The sequence below is a fragment of the Apodemus sylvaticus genome, chromosome X (assembly GCF_947179515.1).
Source record: "Apodemus sylvaticus chromosome X, mApoSyl1.1, whole genome shotgun sequence".
NCBI lineage: Eukaryota > Metazoa > Chordata > Mammalia > Rodentia > Muridae > Apodemus > Apodemus sylvaticus.
This window is the reverse complement of record NC_067495.1, coordinates 64,375,384-64,394,103: the sequence shown is the minus strand read 5'-3', so window position 1 is coordinate 64,394,103 and position 18,720 is coordinate 64,375,384. Positions and strand designations below refer to the sequence as shown.

Here is an 18,720-nt window from a genome sequence, read left to right as displayed (position 1 = left end):
TAGGAAGACGCAGCTCACCGAGTGGCATCATTCCCTGAGCATGAGCTACTGAACTGTGTAAGAGTGGAGAATTCAAGCTCAATATAAGCAAGGAAGCATACATAAATTAATTTCCCTCTACTCTTGACTGTGGATGTGCTTTGACTAGCTGTTTGAAGTTCCTGCTTTAATTTCCCTACAATGACAGCCCATGACCTGAAATCGTGAGCTGAAATAAACCACTTTCTACCCAGGGTTGCTTTTTGTTAAGGCATTTTATCATAGCAACAGACATGAAACTAGAGCCAACATTGAGAGTGGATGGTTTGGTTAGAGATTATATGTTAGAGATTATCTGAAATAAGAGAGGTTTGTAATGACACTTTGCATATAGATATCAAGAGTTTCCCTGGTTTTTTTTTTGTACAGATGAGCTTACGTTCTCAGTCTATTCTTTTGCATATGTCACATTTTCATTGATTTTGATCTTTTGGTATTTTGTAATGTATAACATTGACATATAATTCATTTACAGCTTATGTAAAGACTATTGCTTGCCTTTCAGGAGAGACTGGACCTAAGAAGCATTCCTTTTCACTGAGTTGATGTGTATTTCAGATATGTGTCAATTTTACAAATATCCATCTGGTGTTACCATAGAGAAATTAGTTTTTCATTTGTTTCTTCTTAGAAAAAAATAGTTTCCTAAGTTAGCATACAAAGTAATTGATTTAATTATGGCATTTTTGCACATATTTGGTTGTGCAAAATCCTTAAGGTTGATGTGCTATGCTGGTCTGGTTGTGATTCATTGGAGTTATAGCGGGGTAGGACTATTAGTGACCTCTCTACTTAGTAGCTTGCATGGCCCCTTCTGGTACCATGGAAAAGCCAGTGTTCAGGAAAGAAGAAATCCATGTACTTTGAATATAGAACCTAGAGGATCTGAGCTCAATCTGACCTGAAAGCTTCTTCCTTTCAAAAAAGGTTCCTCTTTCCCATGTGTCTAGCCTGTGTCAAGTTGACAAAAATTAACCAGCACAAGTATTTGGATATATACTCAAGAGAAGTATATCTAGGTTATATGGTAGTTCTGGTTTTAGAATTTCCAGTGTTATAATTTAATGTTAGATTGTGTAGATAATTTAACACAATCCCTATCAAAATTCCAAGAAGAATGTTAGCTATTTGTGTTTAATCTTTTGAAAAGTATCTTCTCTCCATTATCCTTCTTGATGGAAAGATGGTATTCTTTTGGTGCTTACATTCTGCAGGTCTTTATACAGCATGACCAGTTGGCAAAAATTTTCTTGCATTTGATAGATTTTCATTTCACTGTTTTCCCCTATGTGCAAAAAACTTTTTAATTTCATGTAGTCTTATTTTCCAATGGTTGACATTATTTTCTGTACTATTAGAGCTCTTCTGAGAAAGTACTTACCTATGCCTATATCTTAAACTGGTTTTCTGCTTGATTTTAGCAGTTTCAAAAATCTAGGTCTTCCATTAAGGTCTTTGGTTCATTCTGACTTTATTTCTTATGCTGAACAAGAAATTTACTTTGTTCTCCCTGATATCAGGTTTTCCAGCACATTTCTGGAAGAGTATGTATGTCTTTTCAACAAAATGTGCACTGATATATTGGTCTAGAATTAGAGGGATGAAGGCTGGAGAAATGGCTCAGCAGTTAAGAAGGGTTTACTGCTGGGTTTGGACCTTAGTTTGGTTCCCAGCACCCACATCAGGTGGCTCACAGCTGCCTGCTGTAACTCCATTCAGGGGAACTGACACGTTTTCTAAAATTCATGGCCTCCAGCATACATGTAGTATACATGAACTCACATGGGCGCATGCACATAAATTATTAAAAGTGTTTTTCTTTAGCTGGGTGAATTTATTTCTGTGTCCTGTCTTCTATTCTGTGTATATATTTTTGTGACACTCCCCATTTTCTTTGTCACTACATTGTAATTTGAGTTAGGTACTGTGACACCCCAAGCATTATTCCTTCTGTTTGTGGTAGCTTTGGCTGTTTGTGGTCATTTATATTTCCATATAAATTTTAGGATATTTCTCCAGTTCTATGAAGCATGTAGAATTCTTCTTGGAATTTTGATAGGGATTGTGTTAAATTATAAACTTCTCTTGCTAATATAGCTTTTTTTAAAATTAATTCTACTAATATGAGTGTGGAAGGTCTTTCCACCTTCTAACATCCTCAACCTCTTTCCAAAAAGTTTTCAGCATAGGGATATTTTTTGTAGTTCTTGTAAATGAAATATTTTTCTAATTTGTTTTTAGTGAGTTTCTTATTTGTATTTAGAAACAGTACTGATTTTTTTAAGTGTTTGTTTTGTCAGATTTGAGAGGTTTTCAGTAGAGTGTTTGGGATGCTTCTAAGATTGGATCATGTATGAATATGGGTTGATGTTACTTATTTCCTTTCTATTCTCTTAGTGTTCTAGCTATGTGCAATATTGAATAAGAGTGGAGAAGGTGGACACTTGTCTCATTTCAGTTTTTAGAAGAAATGTCTTTGAGTTTTCACCATTTCAAATAATTTTGGCTATCATTATTCATATGCCTTATGTATGTCAAAACATACTGCTTTTCTTTCTAGTTGAAATTTTTTGTCAATTGTCTTCTGGGTCTACTGGGATGATCATGTAATTTGTCTTAAGTCAGTTTATATGTTATATTACATTTGCTTTTGTTAAGCATTTCTAGAATGAAGTCAGCATGGTTGTATTCGAGGTCTCTAGAACAACACAACAGATAGAATGAATATATATATATTAAATAGAATTAGAATTCCATATAGGCTGTGGTCTGGCTACTCCAACAATGGTTGTCTCTTGGTAGAAAGGCCAAGAATCTGACAGTTGTTCATTCCAGGAGGCTAACTGTCTCAGCTGGTCTTCATCTTCATTAGAATCCTGAAGAAGTGGGTTCTAATGACAGTGAAGGAATGTCTCGGCAGCAGAATAGGTGAACTTGACAGCAAGAGAAAAGGCAAGGAGGAAAATAGCAAAAGCTTTCCTTCACATCTTTTTATGTAGGCTCTCACCAGAAGGTGCTGCTCAAGTTAGGGTGAGCCTTCTGATCCCATTTATCCATTCAGAAAATTATTCACACATGTCCAGCTGCTTGTGTTTCAGTCAGTTTTTTATAGAGTTAACCACCAAGATTAGCCATCATAATTATGATGTATGATCTTTCTGATATGTCCTTGAATTTTGCTTGCAAAGATGTTTTTGTGTCTATGCTCATAAAGGAAATTTGTCCATAACTTAAACTTTTGTTCATTCCAGTTACTTAAGGTTTTGTTCATTCCAGTTTTGATATCAGGATGTGATACTTGCTTCATAGAATATATTTGGTAGTGTTCTTCCTCATTATTTTTATCAAACAGTTTTAGAAGTATTTAGCACTCACTACTGGGGAGTGCTTCATCCTACTGGGGAAACCTTCAGTACAAATTACTGCTTTAGTATATTGAATATCTTCTTGTTTACTTTGGTAGGTTAGATGTGTTTGTACATTTATTTGTTTCTCCTTAGATTTCCCAGTTCTTTTTAGAATATATGTTTTACAAGTATTCTCTAATTATCTTCATAATGCACTGGAGTCTGTTGTAACATGTCTCTTTTATGTCTATAAGTTTATTATTGTAAGACCTTTTTTGTTTCTTTCAGCTAGTTTGACTAGTTGTGAGTTGTATTTACCTTGTAATAGAAGAAATTCATGGTTGAATGAATCTATGTATTTTAGTGTCTGTTTCATTAACTTCTGTCCTAATCTTTACTATCTCTTGCCATTTGCTGCACGCAAGTTTGGCTTGTTCTTTTTCTGGGACCTTGAGGTATCCAGGTAGGTTATTTATGTGAGACACTTTTAAAAAAAAAAAAAGTAACTCCTCTACCTATAGACTTTCTACTTAGAATGCCCTTAGCTGTACTACAAAGTTCCAGATAAGTTACACTATTATTTTCATTTGACTCTGAAATTATCATTGTTTTCCATTTCTTCAACATCCTATACTGTCAGTTCTCAAATATATTGTTCAGTATCCGACCGAGTATTTATTTTATAGTTTCTGTGATTTCTCATAATATTAATTTCTAGTTTTAGTCTACCATATTCTGATTAGATACAAGAGACAGTTTGTCTTGTTATTTGTTTAGGCTTGCCCTGTGGCCTATAATGTGACCAATAATAGAGAAAGTTCTGTAGTCAGTAGACACGTGTTTACATGCAATTGATCTATGGTTTGATTTAGCTCTGATGTTTGTTCTGTAGTTTGGAAAACCTACCTAAAGAGGAGAATGTGATAATGCTGACTCCTACTGTTATATCAAGACCTATATGACCTTTTAATGCCTTTCAGTATTTGTTTAATGAAGATATGAGTGTCAAAAATAACTATAGTGGTTTTATATTCGTGTTAAGTGGTTCTTTTTATCAGTATATAATGACCTTCTTTACCCTTTCTAAGTAGCTTTGGTTTGAAATTTACTTCATTAGATAGCAGAACACCTTTTCTTTTTGGATTCTATTTTCTTAGTAGGTTGATTCCCATCCTTTGATTGTTAGTTTGAGGATGTTCTTATGAGTGATATATGTGTTTTAGAGACAGCAAATGATTAGATCTTGGTTTTGTGTTATTGTTGTTGTTTAATCTAGCCACTTAGACTTCATCTTTTAGATGGTGGGTTAAAGCCATAAGTCTTTAAGACTGTTATTGAGAGGGATTTGATATTAACTATGGATTTGCTGGTTATTCCATTTAGTTAGACACAAACCAGCAAACTTCTTTCTAGCTCTCCTTTGTTCATTTATTCCTCCCGTGAGATTAACATTTCCTTTGTTGTTGTGAATAAAATTGTCTTTTCTTTTTTTTTCTATGTATCAAATTCTTAATCAGTTTTACTAATGCTGGTTCCTGTGGTATGAATTACTTTTGTGCTTCTTTTGAAATGTTCTAACTTTTCTATGTCTTTTAAAAATTACTTTTCAGAATATGGCCATCTTTGTTGGCAATTATCTTCCTTTCAGGTCTTGGGAAACCTCATTCATATTCTTTGATTTATATTTTAAACATTTTGACTATGATATGTTGTAGAGAGGTTGTATCTAGCCATGTCTATTTGAGTTTTAAAATGTTTTTTTTTGTTGTTTTTTTTGGGGGGGGTTGGTTTTTGTTCTTTTGTATTTTGATGCCAAATTTCTTTTCTCCAGGTTTAGGGAAATTTCTGTCATCATTCCATTGAATAAATTGTGTATGTTTTTAGTCCTTAGTTCAGCTTCTTTTTTTTACCTGGTAAATTCTTAGATTTTGCTCCCTTCAATATCTCAACTGGTAGAGCACAGTACTGTAGATTTGTTCTTTTAAACTTATCCCACAATTCTTAGAAATTTTGGCTATACTCATGTCTAAATAAATTATTGTCTCCCACTCCTGGATTTTGTTCTTCTCTATGGACATGTCTGCTGGTGATAGTCTCTGCTTTTCCTTTTTTTATATTTGATTGATCTTTATTTCGAACACTATGTATTTTTCCCAGAGTTTCTATTCCTTGCTGTATTTTTTTCTCCATGTTTTAAAATTTGTCCTCTAAATTGCTGAGGACTTTATCCACTTTCTCATCTAGATCTTGAATAGGTTTCTATACTTCTCTTATTTGTTTGAATCTTCTATATTGCCATTGAGCCTTTTGAATGTATGACTCTTAAATACCTTTCTGATGCTTCCTTTCTGGTACTGAGGACTTGGGAGCTTCTGGTCATGACACAAGAAAACACAGCAAAGAACACCTACCCACCTACCTCCGTTGCCCCGCGCGCATGCGCACGTGTACACACACACACACACACACACACACACACACATACAGGATCATTAGTCCTAAAAGCTTATTCAGGCATGATAACAAGCTAAAATAAAATAATGATTATACTATTAAAGTCTAGAGTAAAATGACAAAAATAATAAAATAAAATAGAATATATAACCATAGTCATTATCATTTCTAGTCAGCATGATGTGGCTACATCTCTACTCCTGGATTGTCTTCTGTAGCAGTGTCTAAAGATGGGAAAGTGGGGAAGGATGCTTATCTCAGTAATTCAAACAAGTTAGATTTTGTGTGTATATTATACTTTCCCATAATTCCCCAGATTGAGACTTTTCACCTACTAGTTACAACTTTGTCTCTGGTATTTTATGAATTGTTCTTTCTACTAATTGAACTTCCTGTGACTAAGGCTTTGAGGAAGTGTGGAAGGCCTGCTCACTGATTAGCTTTTTATGGCAGCATCCATTGGCTCTATCAGGTTGAGAATCTTTCTTCTCCCATTCCCCTAGCTTGCTCAAGCAGTGGGAGGGATGTTGTCTTCTTAAGCTATTAAATCTAGGGTATGTAGGAAAACAAATCTCAGCTCCAGACTCCTGTATCTCACTTCTACATCTGTTATCCCAGTCTGTGTTCCAGTGGCTTATATCTCTGGTTATATTATATCCAAAACCTGGTTGTGTATCTTTAGCCAAATCTGTCTCTCTGCAACTTTTTCTTCTTCTGAAACCCATGCCCAGGAGGAGAGAGTACTCTGGTCTAGTAGTATGCTGTGGCTAGGCACTGATTGGTGTATAAAAGCCATTTAAAAGGGAGGTGATGTTAAAAACTGGGAATTTTAAAAACAAAGATATAAAATAATTAGAACAAATAAAAAAGTCAAGTAAAGGAGATAGGATATGTAAATAAATTCTCTTGGCTATTTTAATAAGTAATATAATTTAAGTCTTATCCACATTTTTGTCTTTCTTGGCATGTATTAAAGATGTAACCATCCCTGTTAACATTGACAGTGGTTTTAATTTTAGCTATGCTTTTGAACAAAAGTATAATCTTAGAATATTAAGTATCCACTCTGAAATTCTATCCTAACTTTTTAATCTCTTCAATAGACCACAGAATTATTAAGAAATACTACACAGCAGAGATGGGGAAAAGACAACTCAAGACAGTTACTAGATGCTACAAAGGTAAGATTTAGCCAGCATTTCTACAGCTAGTAGGAAAAGTTTGCAAGTCCATGCAACATTCACCAATTTATGCTGCATATTTACTACATGTTTTATATTTCAGAAATACTTTCCTTTTTCTTACTTTTTTAAAATAAATACTGGCAGGAAGATATGTTTCTATTAAGAATACAGAATTAAATCTTGGTATTATCTACCACTGCAGAAATCTGTCTGAATCCTTTGAGATTAGTGCCAACTAGAGTAACATTTTTAGAAAGCTTTTATAAATGTAATGGCAGCTTGTTGACATCCAAATTTATCCTAATTTGTGACTGATACATAGAATATTGCCATATTTTCAAATGCAGAACATTCCTTTACCTTAGAAGATATTCAGATAGTAGAATGCCATGGGATTTTAAGTTTGTTAGAACCCGGAGGATAAGTGATGCTGAGTTTAAATATTGATGAGGCCTATTTTCATTGTTAATTTATGTGAAAGATAGCTTTCATAATTACCACTGCTTCGAAATGAGACATGTAAATCTCTATGATAGAAAAAGAACAAAAAGTTATAAGGCTATTTGCATCCTGGGACCTTTACTTTTCCCTTTGTTTAGTAATTGTTTGCCATTAAGGCACAAAGTATTGTTCTAATTTATGCAGAGACTGTACAAATGAATTTGTTTTCCACTATTAAATTAAATTTTTAAGTAGAAAATATGTTCAGTCTTCTCATTATCCAAGATATCACTGAATTTGTTTGTATTTCAGTCTTCTACTTCATTGAAGACCTTATCATCTTATGTGATATTTACCAGAACCCTTACTAAAACTTGTTACTTAGCCTTTTAGAGGAAAAAGGTCAGAAAGAGATGCTGTCAGAATAAAAATCACCCTTTGATGTTTTCCTTTTACCAAGTGCCTTAGGAGTGTTAATCTAAAAATCGATAACACATTTATGACAATTATTTTCTATGTCTCATTAGTAAGAATAAGAAGATACTTTTACATTTTATAATTCTATTTTTATACCTTGGCTCTAAGCTGATATAGTTATACTGTATATAGTATCAGAATATATTTGTGTTCATAAAGAACTATGCTTTTTGCATTAATTATTGATTGTTATGAATACTGCAAAAGGATCATTAAGTCTATTTACTTCATTTAGTATTTTTAATCATAAAAACTTTCAGTATTATAAAATCTAAGCATTAAGCCTAATTGTCATTATCTTATTAATTCTAATATTTTTCCAAATGATATTATTTTATATATCTCTGACTTTAGCAATAATATTAAAGCCTTTGAAAATTTTATAGTAGGCAATATATTATATAAAGCTACTTGGGAAAGTGTATGTAGCTCTTATTTTCTAAGTTAATCCAGAAGCATTGCAGTCTACTTTGCCTAAATATAATATGTACCATAGAAGATAAAAATGATTCAGAGAGTATTGATCTTAATTTTAAGAAATTGACTGTGCCATAGAAAAATCAAAAACATGTATGCAAAATATTAGATCATACATTAGATTATTAAATATTAAAATACTTTGTAAATATATTTGTAAGATATAATAATAACATAAATAATCAGTTGTATAAACTTGATTTTATTAATTATAAAATTATCTATGCAAGGAAAGCAAGTGAAATATGAATCATTAACTATATTAGCCTTGCTTGCTTACTTACAGCATTAAAATGAGTGATAGAATGGGAGTCAGGATAAATTAAGTAAAACTAATGTTAGCTAAATCACTGAAACTAAGTTTTAAAGCTATTTAGAGAAAATAACTTGAGTGTTTGTTATATTTAAATATTCTTTGTATAAATTTATCTATATGCTAATTTTAAAAGTGTTTTGCTTTACTATGCCAAGCTAGATGCAATCCCTTGAATTTATTTTAGGGACAATTGTTATATTAAATTAAGATAATATCTGAAATTCTGGAATACCTAATAAATCGATGGCTTGGTGTCATTTTTAATTAGGCTCTCCAGGCATGGCCACTGATAGAAAAGAGAACATGTTGGCATGGGCACGCAGGAGGAGGACTCCACACAGACCCAAAGGAAGGGGTAAGAAGGACTATCAAGCCTTCCTATGCTAACTTTACAAACTAATTCTAAAACGAGTGAATGACAGGTAACTGGAAGTTCGTGTTGCTGACTATATTTGAGTGGAAGATAGGTCTTTAACGTTGTCATAGTCTAATACTGTTTGATTGGCTCATCTAATGATGCTTTCTCATGCATAAAAACCCTATTGAAAATGACGAGTATTATACAGAGGAATTTTTTTATTTCTAACAAAAATTCATGGTTGAGTAAAATTTTTAAAAAAAGTATTCATGGGGTCAGGCAGTAGTGGTGCATGTGTTTAATCCCAGCAGTCCGGAGGCAGAGGCAGGTAGATCTCAGGTAGAGTTTGAGGCTAGCCTGGACTACAGAGTGATTTTTCAGGACAGCTAAGACTACACATAGAAATCCTGTCTTGAACCTCTCCGCCCCCTGCCCCCAAAAGACCTTTATTCACTGAGAAGGGGAAAAATGTATTTGTCAACTTCAATGTTCTATTGTGGTTGTTATTGTTGCTTTGGGTTTTTGTTTGTTTATTTGTTTGTTTGAGACAGTCTTACTATATGTATCTCATTCTCACTTCAAACTCAGGATCTTGATTTTTAAATCTCTCCCACGCACTGGTTTATGCTATTATATTTTAGATCTCTAAGGTAACATTAACTGACTTTGTTATGTAACCTAGCCTTATAAATAAGTAGACAAATTAGGTTCAGTAATTATAAAGAATTTGTGTGTGTTAAGGTCAGTATTTTCCCTTTACATGTTTAGCTCTTAGGATATCAGTTAGATTCATAGTGAATCCTCTGTCTACATGATCCAGCTATTACTGATATTCTTTAACATCATTGTTATTATCATATAGGCATGTTAAATAGTAGAGCCTCTGAAATAAAAAGATTTATTTGGACTACACTTTAACTGAGTGAGTGAAAAGTCACCAGAATACTGTTACATATTTCTCCATCTGTTCTTTTTCTTGGGGCTTGCCTTTCCCTAATCGCTCTCCCTTCTTTTTCTCCTTTTTTCTTATCGCTCCTTCTTTGTCTCTTCTCCCTCCCCATCCCTCTCTCATTTTCTCATATAGACATATGGTATTTTGAAATAACAATGAGTTAAGAAAACAAAATTTTATAAAGAATGTCTATAAAATATAAGTGCTAAGTGATTATGAGTTGTCTTATCGAAAATGGATAATTGGTAGGAGAACTTTCAAATTTCTTGATGTCTAGTGTTGCTCTTTACTTTGAAGTAAATGAAAGCATATAGCATCCATCTCCATTTCTGAATATGTCACTAACCCTTTTGCCTATCTTTGGAATGAACACAGTATAGTATGATAGAATTTTTAAAAGTTAGCGAAGTAATGATATTTGTTTATCCATGTGTTACTCTTTGGCATGATATTTGTCAGTTTTCAGGATCATCTGTTAGTAAGGACTCTTAAGGATATTTGCTAATAATGCTCCATGACCAAAAATATGTTGACTAATAAAGGAGAAGCAGGCACTTAAGCTGCACTGTACAAGAATTTTATATATTTTGTATTGTTTAAATGTTGACAGTATTTTCTCATCCAAGAATAAAATTTTTATGTTGGCACATTTAAAAATGACACTGAATAAACTCTAAGATAATTTCTTTTCAGAAAAATCAGAACAATTGTAATTGTAATATTTTATATTGTTCTTTACAGCTCTTTTTCTCTTATCTTTATATAACTTTAACTTCGTTCATTAAATGGAATCGTAAAATAATAGGGCTTGCCGGTCAAATGGAAAATAAAAAGAGATGTAGTATGTAAGATGTAGTATATAAGTATGTTGAGAGCCTCAGCTCTGGAATGACACTGGATTTGAGTCTGGGCTACATCACTTCCTAATGGAATGGCCTTAAACAAATCCTGGAATTCTGGATGCTTCAGGATTTTCTGTAAAATAGGGTTAATAATCATACTAGAAGGAATTTAAATGAAGTAATTCTTCTCACCTTGTTAAAACTCTTAAATACTGTCCAGCATAAGGAGGTGCTCAGTAAATGTTCGGTGCTGTTACAGTGTGAGATTATAAGGCCTTCCTCAATCACAGTGTATTCATTTATAAAGTATATGTCTGAGCCAATAAGATAGCTCAGCATGTAGAATTGCTTGCTGTCAAGCCTGACATCCCTTGTGTTGTCCTCTGGATTCTGTGCATGTGTACAAACACACACACACACACACACACACATACACTAAGAAGAAACTTAATTTTTAAAAGTTTATGTTATATACTTGTTTTGTGCCAAACTTTATGATAGGTATGGGGGATACAGTACTTAACAAGACAAAGTCCATCCATTCTATCTAAAATGTAACTGTTGAAATATCAGAATATATAAACTACTAGATAGACTATTTACTAGCATAACAAATAATAGAAACTGAAACATTTCCAGCTTGATTTTTAAATTAATTTCCATTATATTCTTTATAAATATTGCTATTAACAATTACAATTGATTTAAGAGTATATTTAAGTGATCTGTTTCCTCGTGTGGCTGTCATAAAGGGTTTGTGAAAAAGGAATGGTAGTTCAATACTTGAAAATATTGCTTTTTAAAATAGATGGATTGTTTTATAATAGAATATTGAGATTCTTAAAAAAGAATTGAGATTTTAAAAATTATTTGTTATTTCTGTGTGAATATGTATGAATACATGCAAACATGCACACGGCATGGTACACATGTTGAAGTTAGAGACAACCTTATAGAGTATATTCTTTTCATTTTGATCTGGCTGTGGGAGATTTAACGCAGATTGCCAGGCCTGTATGCCAAGCACATTTACTTGCTAAGATACTTTGCCAGTCAGGACTGGGGATTTTTACTCCTACGTTTAAATATTTAGTGATATCTTTCTGTAGGATCATCTGTCTGTTTTGTATGGTCTGCAGAATGATGTACAATAGCCATATTATTATTATTTTTTAATTTTGATTGAGTGAGTTCATTAAGTGTATAGCAAGCCACAATAAATAATAGATGATAAGTGGGAAGTAAGTAGGTAGGTATATAGGTAGATAAATAGTCAATAGGTAGTTACATATACATACACACATAGTAATACATTATCAGATCAAGTGTTTAAAACATTCAGCAGAAATCAAAGGGGAAAGTTCTGTTACAACAGACAGCTGGAGTTCCCAGTGAAGACTGTGGGTAGAACAGAGTATCCCCTCAGGTGAGGCTTCAGAGTAAATGTACCAATAATAACAGAACTAACAGCATCAAATCAAACACACTATCCAACAAAAACCAATTAGGGGGGTTGAGGGTGTCAGCTAGATTTCCTCATTAAGCCTTCTCCCCACAACTGAGCCTGCTATGGCTAAGCTTCTGGCTTCTCTTTCTTACTGTAGGCATTTTTATATCATGGTCTAAAAAATAGTAACCTCTGTGAAAAATAGTTTTCCTTCTAGATGTTTTCAAGGACACAATGTTTTTTTTTTTTTTATTCTTGGGCTGCTTTGCTGTTGTCATCCCTCCCTGTCACAGAGTTAGCAGGGTCATTCCCCTTGGATGCCATGGAGGACACTTGACATAAACATGCATAGGTCTGAAGTGTGAGGGTAGGGAGCAGAGTCCTTCTCAGTGAGATAAAATAGCATATGACTGTTTACCAATATAATATACATCATACTGTTAGTGAATGTAGTTTGAGCTCAGTGAAAGGACTACTTACTGAAGAAGTACTCTGCTTCATAGTCTTTTCTATGTTAGAAATAATTCCTCATTGATTGGATACAGCCTGAAGCCTGTGGTAGTAAGAGGCACTTGCTAGAGCAATCAGAGAACTTTAGCATAAATCTTGATATAACCAGAAGATGTGAAAAGGCATCCCGGAGTATTGAAAATTGGAAGATTGGGAAAATAATATCTAAGCTTGCTAAAAGTGAGTGAGACTACAAACCAGTGCGGAAGAATACCTGAGGACACGGGGAGCCAGTTTTCTGGCTCTCATTTCATGCATCATCAGGCAGCCTAAGGATCTTCGTTTGCTTTACGAACTTGACTTACTTTTGTGATAAAGAACTCACAGACTGGCCAGTGTGAACATCAGTCTACTTGTTAGTTACATTTTATTATAAGTTGTTAAATGGACTGTCAGGTACAAATCCATCTTATGTGCAGTATAATCCATCACTTCAGGTCCTAATCACTGCTGCATAAACTCTTTATTGAGATTTCAGGCTAACCGAGCTTAGAATACAAACCCGGAGGTAAAGAGAAAATAACAATAATTGCCAAGCCTTTTCTGACAATTTATAATTTCCTCTCCTATTCCAAACACATTACAGTTATAATAATGTAGGAGGATTTCTTTGCTTGCTCTCTTGGGTTTTCTGTTAGATATCAACTGAACTTGCTTTTCTTTTGACCTAGCTTTTATCAAGTCACTGTTATGTCTAACAGTACTGTAGTGTCCTTTTTAATTATTCCTTTAATTGAAGTTGCCTTTAACTTCGGTTAAAGAGAGTTTTCTTCCCTGAATTGTTTGTCTGTCAGTAAAATAATACTAAATTAGTTTTTTGGGGAGATGGCATTCAGCCTATATGCCAGATTTTACAGAATAGAGACTATTTCAAAAGTTTGGTTTTCGGGGGGGGGGGAACTGTTTTTGCTAGGTGGCGGTAGTCAAAAGCTTTATCTGTAGGTAATTTTTTAAAATTCAGTTTGATTTTGTAAGTTAGTCCATTTCCTGTTATTAACATTTAGGAATGTTTGAGGCTCGGTAGTTAAAGAGGGTTCAATACCCAGCACCCATATTCTCAGCACCCAGTTCCCAGCTCACAACTGTCTGTGACTTCAGTTTCAGGGGATTCCACACCTTCACACAGACATACATATAGTCAAAACACCAATACACATAAAATAAAAATAAATTAAAAATAGGGATTTCTGTAAAACCAGAATTCGTAAATTCTTCATCGGGTAAGGAAAGGGCAATCCTGCTAATCTTGTTAAAATACTATTTTCTTATTTCTTATTCTCACTGTGTCAAAGCTCAGTGGAGTAGATTATCTTGAAATGAGTGAACTCCTTATGGAAACATTTGCTATTTATACTTGACAACTTTTTGGGCAACCAGTACAAAGCTGCCTGAACAGCAGAATATATATAGAACTTATTAATATAGGTATACTTAATGTCTGAAAACTCTCCGAAGTGAACCAGTTTAGATGTTTAGGTTTTTAAGTTCGTGTGCCCTTTTTATAGTTATTAAGTATAGGTCTTCTCTTGTAGTGCATTTAGTCATGAGATTTCTCTCCTGCTGTTGAGTACTATGCCATGTTGAAGATCCATTGTTATGATGAATACTATTCCATGTAATAAGTATGATTGTGCTGGGCGGTGGTGGCACACACCTGTAATCCCAGCACTTGGGAGGCAGAGGCAGGTGGATTTCTGAGTTCGAGGCCAGCCTGGTCTACAGAGTGAGTTCCAGGACAGCCAGGGCTACACAGAGAAACCCTGCCTCAGAAAAAACAACAACAAAACAAACAAAAAAGTATGATTGCGGCTTTACAGTTATACCCTATTAACTCATATACTTCCACATTTATTTATGCATGATCACATGTCCCATAAAGAGGTTTTGGCAGCAAAGGATAGTGGTGGTCTCATAAGATTTTAATGGAACTGAAAAATTCCTGCTTCCTAGTAAACGTATGTTTCTGGAGAGGGGGCAAGAGAAAAGAAAAACACAGGAATGAAAAGGAAAAAACCCTCCTTCACTGGGATTTGATAATTAAAGAAGAAGAGATCTTTTTTAAAAAATATTTTTATTTTCTATATTTTTTTATTACATTCCACATGATTTCCCCTTTCACAGATCCCCCCTCCCCATATGTCCCATAAACCTAAGAAGAAGAGATCTTGAATTTGAGAGGGAAAGGGCACAAAAGGAGTCGGAGAGGAAAAGGAGATGTAATACAGTACTCATTCATATGTGAAATTCTAAAAATTTATTTTGAAAACCTGGGAGTTATGGATGTGGCTCATTGGGTAAAGTACTTGCTGGTCAAACGTGAGGACATGAGTTCAGGTTCTTTGCACCCATATTAAAAATAAAAATAAAGCACATAGTAATGATGTGTATCTATTGCCCCAGTACTGTGGAGTGGAGACAGAAAGATCTGTACTCACTGGCCAGCCATTCTAGCCAACTAGTAAGCTCCGGGTTCAGTGAGAGATACCACCTCATAAAAGAAGGTGGGGAAACAATTGAAGATAGTATCTGGACATTACATTCTGGCTCCAGCCACATATGTAGTAGAGGATGGATGGCCTTGTTGGACATCAAAGGGAGGAGAGGCCCTTGGTCCTGTAAAGGCTCAATGCCCCAGTGTAGGGGAATGCCAGGACAGGGAAGAGGGAGTGGTTGGGTGGGTGGGTGGGTGAGCACCCTCATAGAAGCAGGTGGAGGAGGGAGGGGAGGAGGTTTGGGGGGAACAGGAAAGGGGATAACATTTGAAATGTAAATAAAGAAAATATCCAATAAAAAAGACTCATACTTAAAACTAGTTTTGCAATGTAATGAGGCTTGAGTATCATTTCCATGTTTTAAATGTGAGACTATTTAGCTGCAGCTACATTGTATGTATTTTCATAGTTGTAGAGGAGAAAACATGCACTTCAACTTTTGTAGCTCTTTAAAATACATTTCTATGGCAGAAGAGAGTTTTTTCTATCATGTTAGAGTCATTGTGTTTTGGTTTTTTATTTTAGACTCTTACTACGGAGTCTAGGCTCATGATTCTCCTGCCTCTACCTCCAATATTATGTTTCAAAATATATGCTTTTAAATTCTATTGTGAAAATTATTTTAGAAAATGAATTTCATAGTTTTGCGTATATATAAGTGATACTAAAAGAACCTGTTAGCATATCATTAGTTACTTCAAGAAAAGCTGTTAGGATATCATCAGTTACGTTAGCAACTTCTATCCTTTCATTTCCTTTATTTCTTGATAGTTTTTTAATATTCTATATGCAGTTACTCCTTAGAAAGTATTTTTCCATTTAAAAAAATCATTTTGTTATTGTGTGTGTGTGTGTGTGTGTGTGTGTGAGAGAGAGAGAGAGAGAGAGAGAGAGAGAGAACATGCCTGCCTATGTGCCTGTGTATGTCTGTGTCCCATGAGATATGTAAAGGTCAGTAGACCACATGTTGCTGATGTCAGTTCTCTCCTTTCACCATGTGGGTTTCTGGGATTGAACTCAGATATCAGACTTGGCTGCAAGCACCATCTTACATTTTTCAAAGACCAATTATTGTCATCATCTTGATAATTATATGTCCCACACTTTAAGAATACAATCTTAAAGTGCTATGGATGGTCCTTTCCACATTATTTATTTATACTTGACTGAGTTGAAGTGGCAATGCATAGTTGATATAAAGATGATAAATTAGTTTTAAGCTACTGGTCTCTTTCTAGCTATAGATAAAACACATTTGTTGGTCAGGATTACTGCTGGCTGTCTAAGATGAAATAACTGGTGCTTTTGGAAGGTGGTCTATATGATGTTCCCCAATTTTATTTTCTCTGGTGCAGTAGGAATAAGTTGATTTAAAATTTGTTAAAACTGTCTCAGGCCCTAAAACGTTTTTTCTTTTTTTTTCTCTTTCTTTCTTTCTTTCTTTCTTTCTTTCTTTCTTTCTTTCTTTCTTTCTTTCTTTCTTTCTTTCTTTCTTTCTTTTTTTTGATGTGGCCTCTACTTTTAAAAAAAAAGTCATATTTCAAACTTTATAGTTTATCTAAACTCTAACTGAAGTCATGTCCTTTACAGCTTAATGGACTCATAATGCATGATTACACAACTTCAGAACCCATTTTGTTAAATGAAGTGGTGACATTTTATGCACTATTAAGCCAACTAGAATAATTTTCTTGCTCTTAGCCGTAACTTCTCTGTGTCCTTATTGAAAATTTTCTGGGGTGTGTTGTAGAAGGTTTTGACAGGAGGGAATGTTCCTAAAGATATGTGGAAACAGGGCCTTTTTTCCATTACTCGATCAAGAAAAATTAGGTAGACAAAACTTGTGAAAGGGGAAAATGGTTGAAATGCCCCCCTCATTTGTGTTATAATGCATTAAATTATATTTATTTTGTGATTGTTCATTTGGGAAAAAGTGGATTTTAAAATTATTGCCTTATTCCTTTTTAAAATGCCTTACTAACTCATGAGTATGAGTATGTGTATATGTGTAAAATAAAACACAGGAACTATACTTTTGGTATTTCATACTTTTGCCATCTTAAGGATTTGAAACAACTCAGGATGACAGTCTTTGTGTTTTTGTATAATATGACCACTTTTATTTCTCTTCCTCTCTGCACAAAATACTGCCTAAAATGCAAACAAAGTAGTTTGCTGAACTTTATGAGGGTGATCATAATATAAAAGTGCCCTGTGTTTATGATATTCTGTCCTAGGTTTGTTGTATATTACCTTCTGTGCTATCCAAATTCACTTTAAGTTGTATAACTTTTTTCCTTTTTGAAATCAATTTGAATTTGAACATAATACGGATTACGGGAAATATAAACACATAAAAGAATATAAACTTTTATCAGTTATTCTCTTCACTTGAGCTACTATTGTTAATGTGTTTGGAGTATTTTTTTAATTTTGTTTCTATTAAAACAGCCCAGGCATAAACATTGTTATAGCCAAATTTTTGTTTCCTTATTTAGTATTTTTAAATTTTAGCCAACTCTGATGTAATGTTTTCTTTATTAAAATTTTATTTTTATTCAGCATATAGAATAATGAGTTTCATTATGAGATTTTTGTCAACATATCTCACTGTGTACAGTGTGTACTTGCTCTGTATCAACTCCTCTTCCCTGTCTCACTGATCCCTTTCCTTTCACCAAGCAGTTCTCCTGTTTTCATGTGTACAGACCTATACTCAATGACATATTTAAGTTTAAATTATTCATGTGAGAAAAATGAAATATGAGATATTTTTATTTTCCCCAATTATAATACTCCCTTATGTCATTGTGTTCCCTTCCAGCAGACCCTTTCCTTTTAGCACATAGTCCCACATCTAATTTATATATAGAGTATATGTTTGGGCTGGTGAGATAGCTCAGCATTTAAGAGTACTGACTGTTCTTCCAGAGGTCCTGAGTTCAATTCCCAGCAACCACATAGTGACTCACAACCATCTGTAATAAGATCTGATGCCCTCTTCAGGTGTGTCTGAAGACAGCTACAGTGTACTCATATAAATAAAATAAATAAATATTAACAAAAATTAAGTGGCTTCCAATTTCCATCGGTGCCAGGAACTGATCCTGTGCTGATGCTCCATACCCAAATACTGCCTGGAAAGAACTGTTCTCCCATCATTTCAACGCCCATACCTAAACATAGTAAAAGCAATATACAGCAAACCAAAAGTCAACTAAATGGAGAGAAACTTGAAGCAGTCCCACTAAAATCAGGTACTAGACAAGGCTGTCCTCCCTCTCCCTATCTATTCAATATAGTACTTGAAGTTCTAGCTAGAGCAATTAGACAACAAAAGGGGGTCAAAGGGATACAAATAGGAAAGGAAGAAGTCAAATTATC

The 18,720-nt window shown here is 34.1% G+C and overlaps 1 protein-coding gene across 1 annotated transcript in view; it reads left to right on the top strand.

The window, feature by feature from the left end:
- The window catches only part of Abcb7 (ATP binding cassette subfamily B member 7), a 120,832-nt gene that overhangs the window by 54,325 nt on the left and 47,787 nt on the right, over positions 1 to 18,720 (top strand). The window contains exons 2-3 of the mRNA XM_052170676.1: positions 6,944 to 7,021; positions 9,004 to 9,090. Coding sequence (XP_052026636.1) covers positions 6,944 to 7,021; positions 9,004 to 9,090 — 165 coding nt within the window. The remainder of the gene's footprint in view (positions 1 to 6,943; positions 7,022 to 9,003; positions 9,091 to 18,720) is intronic.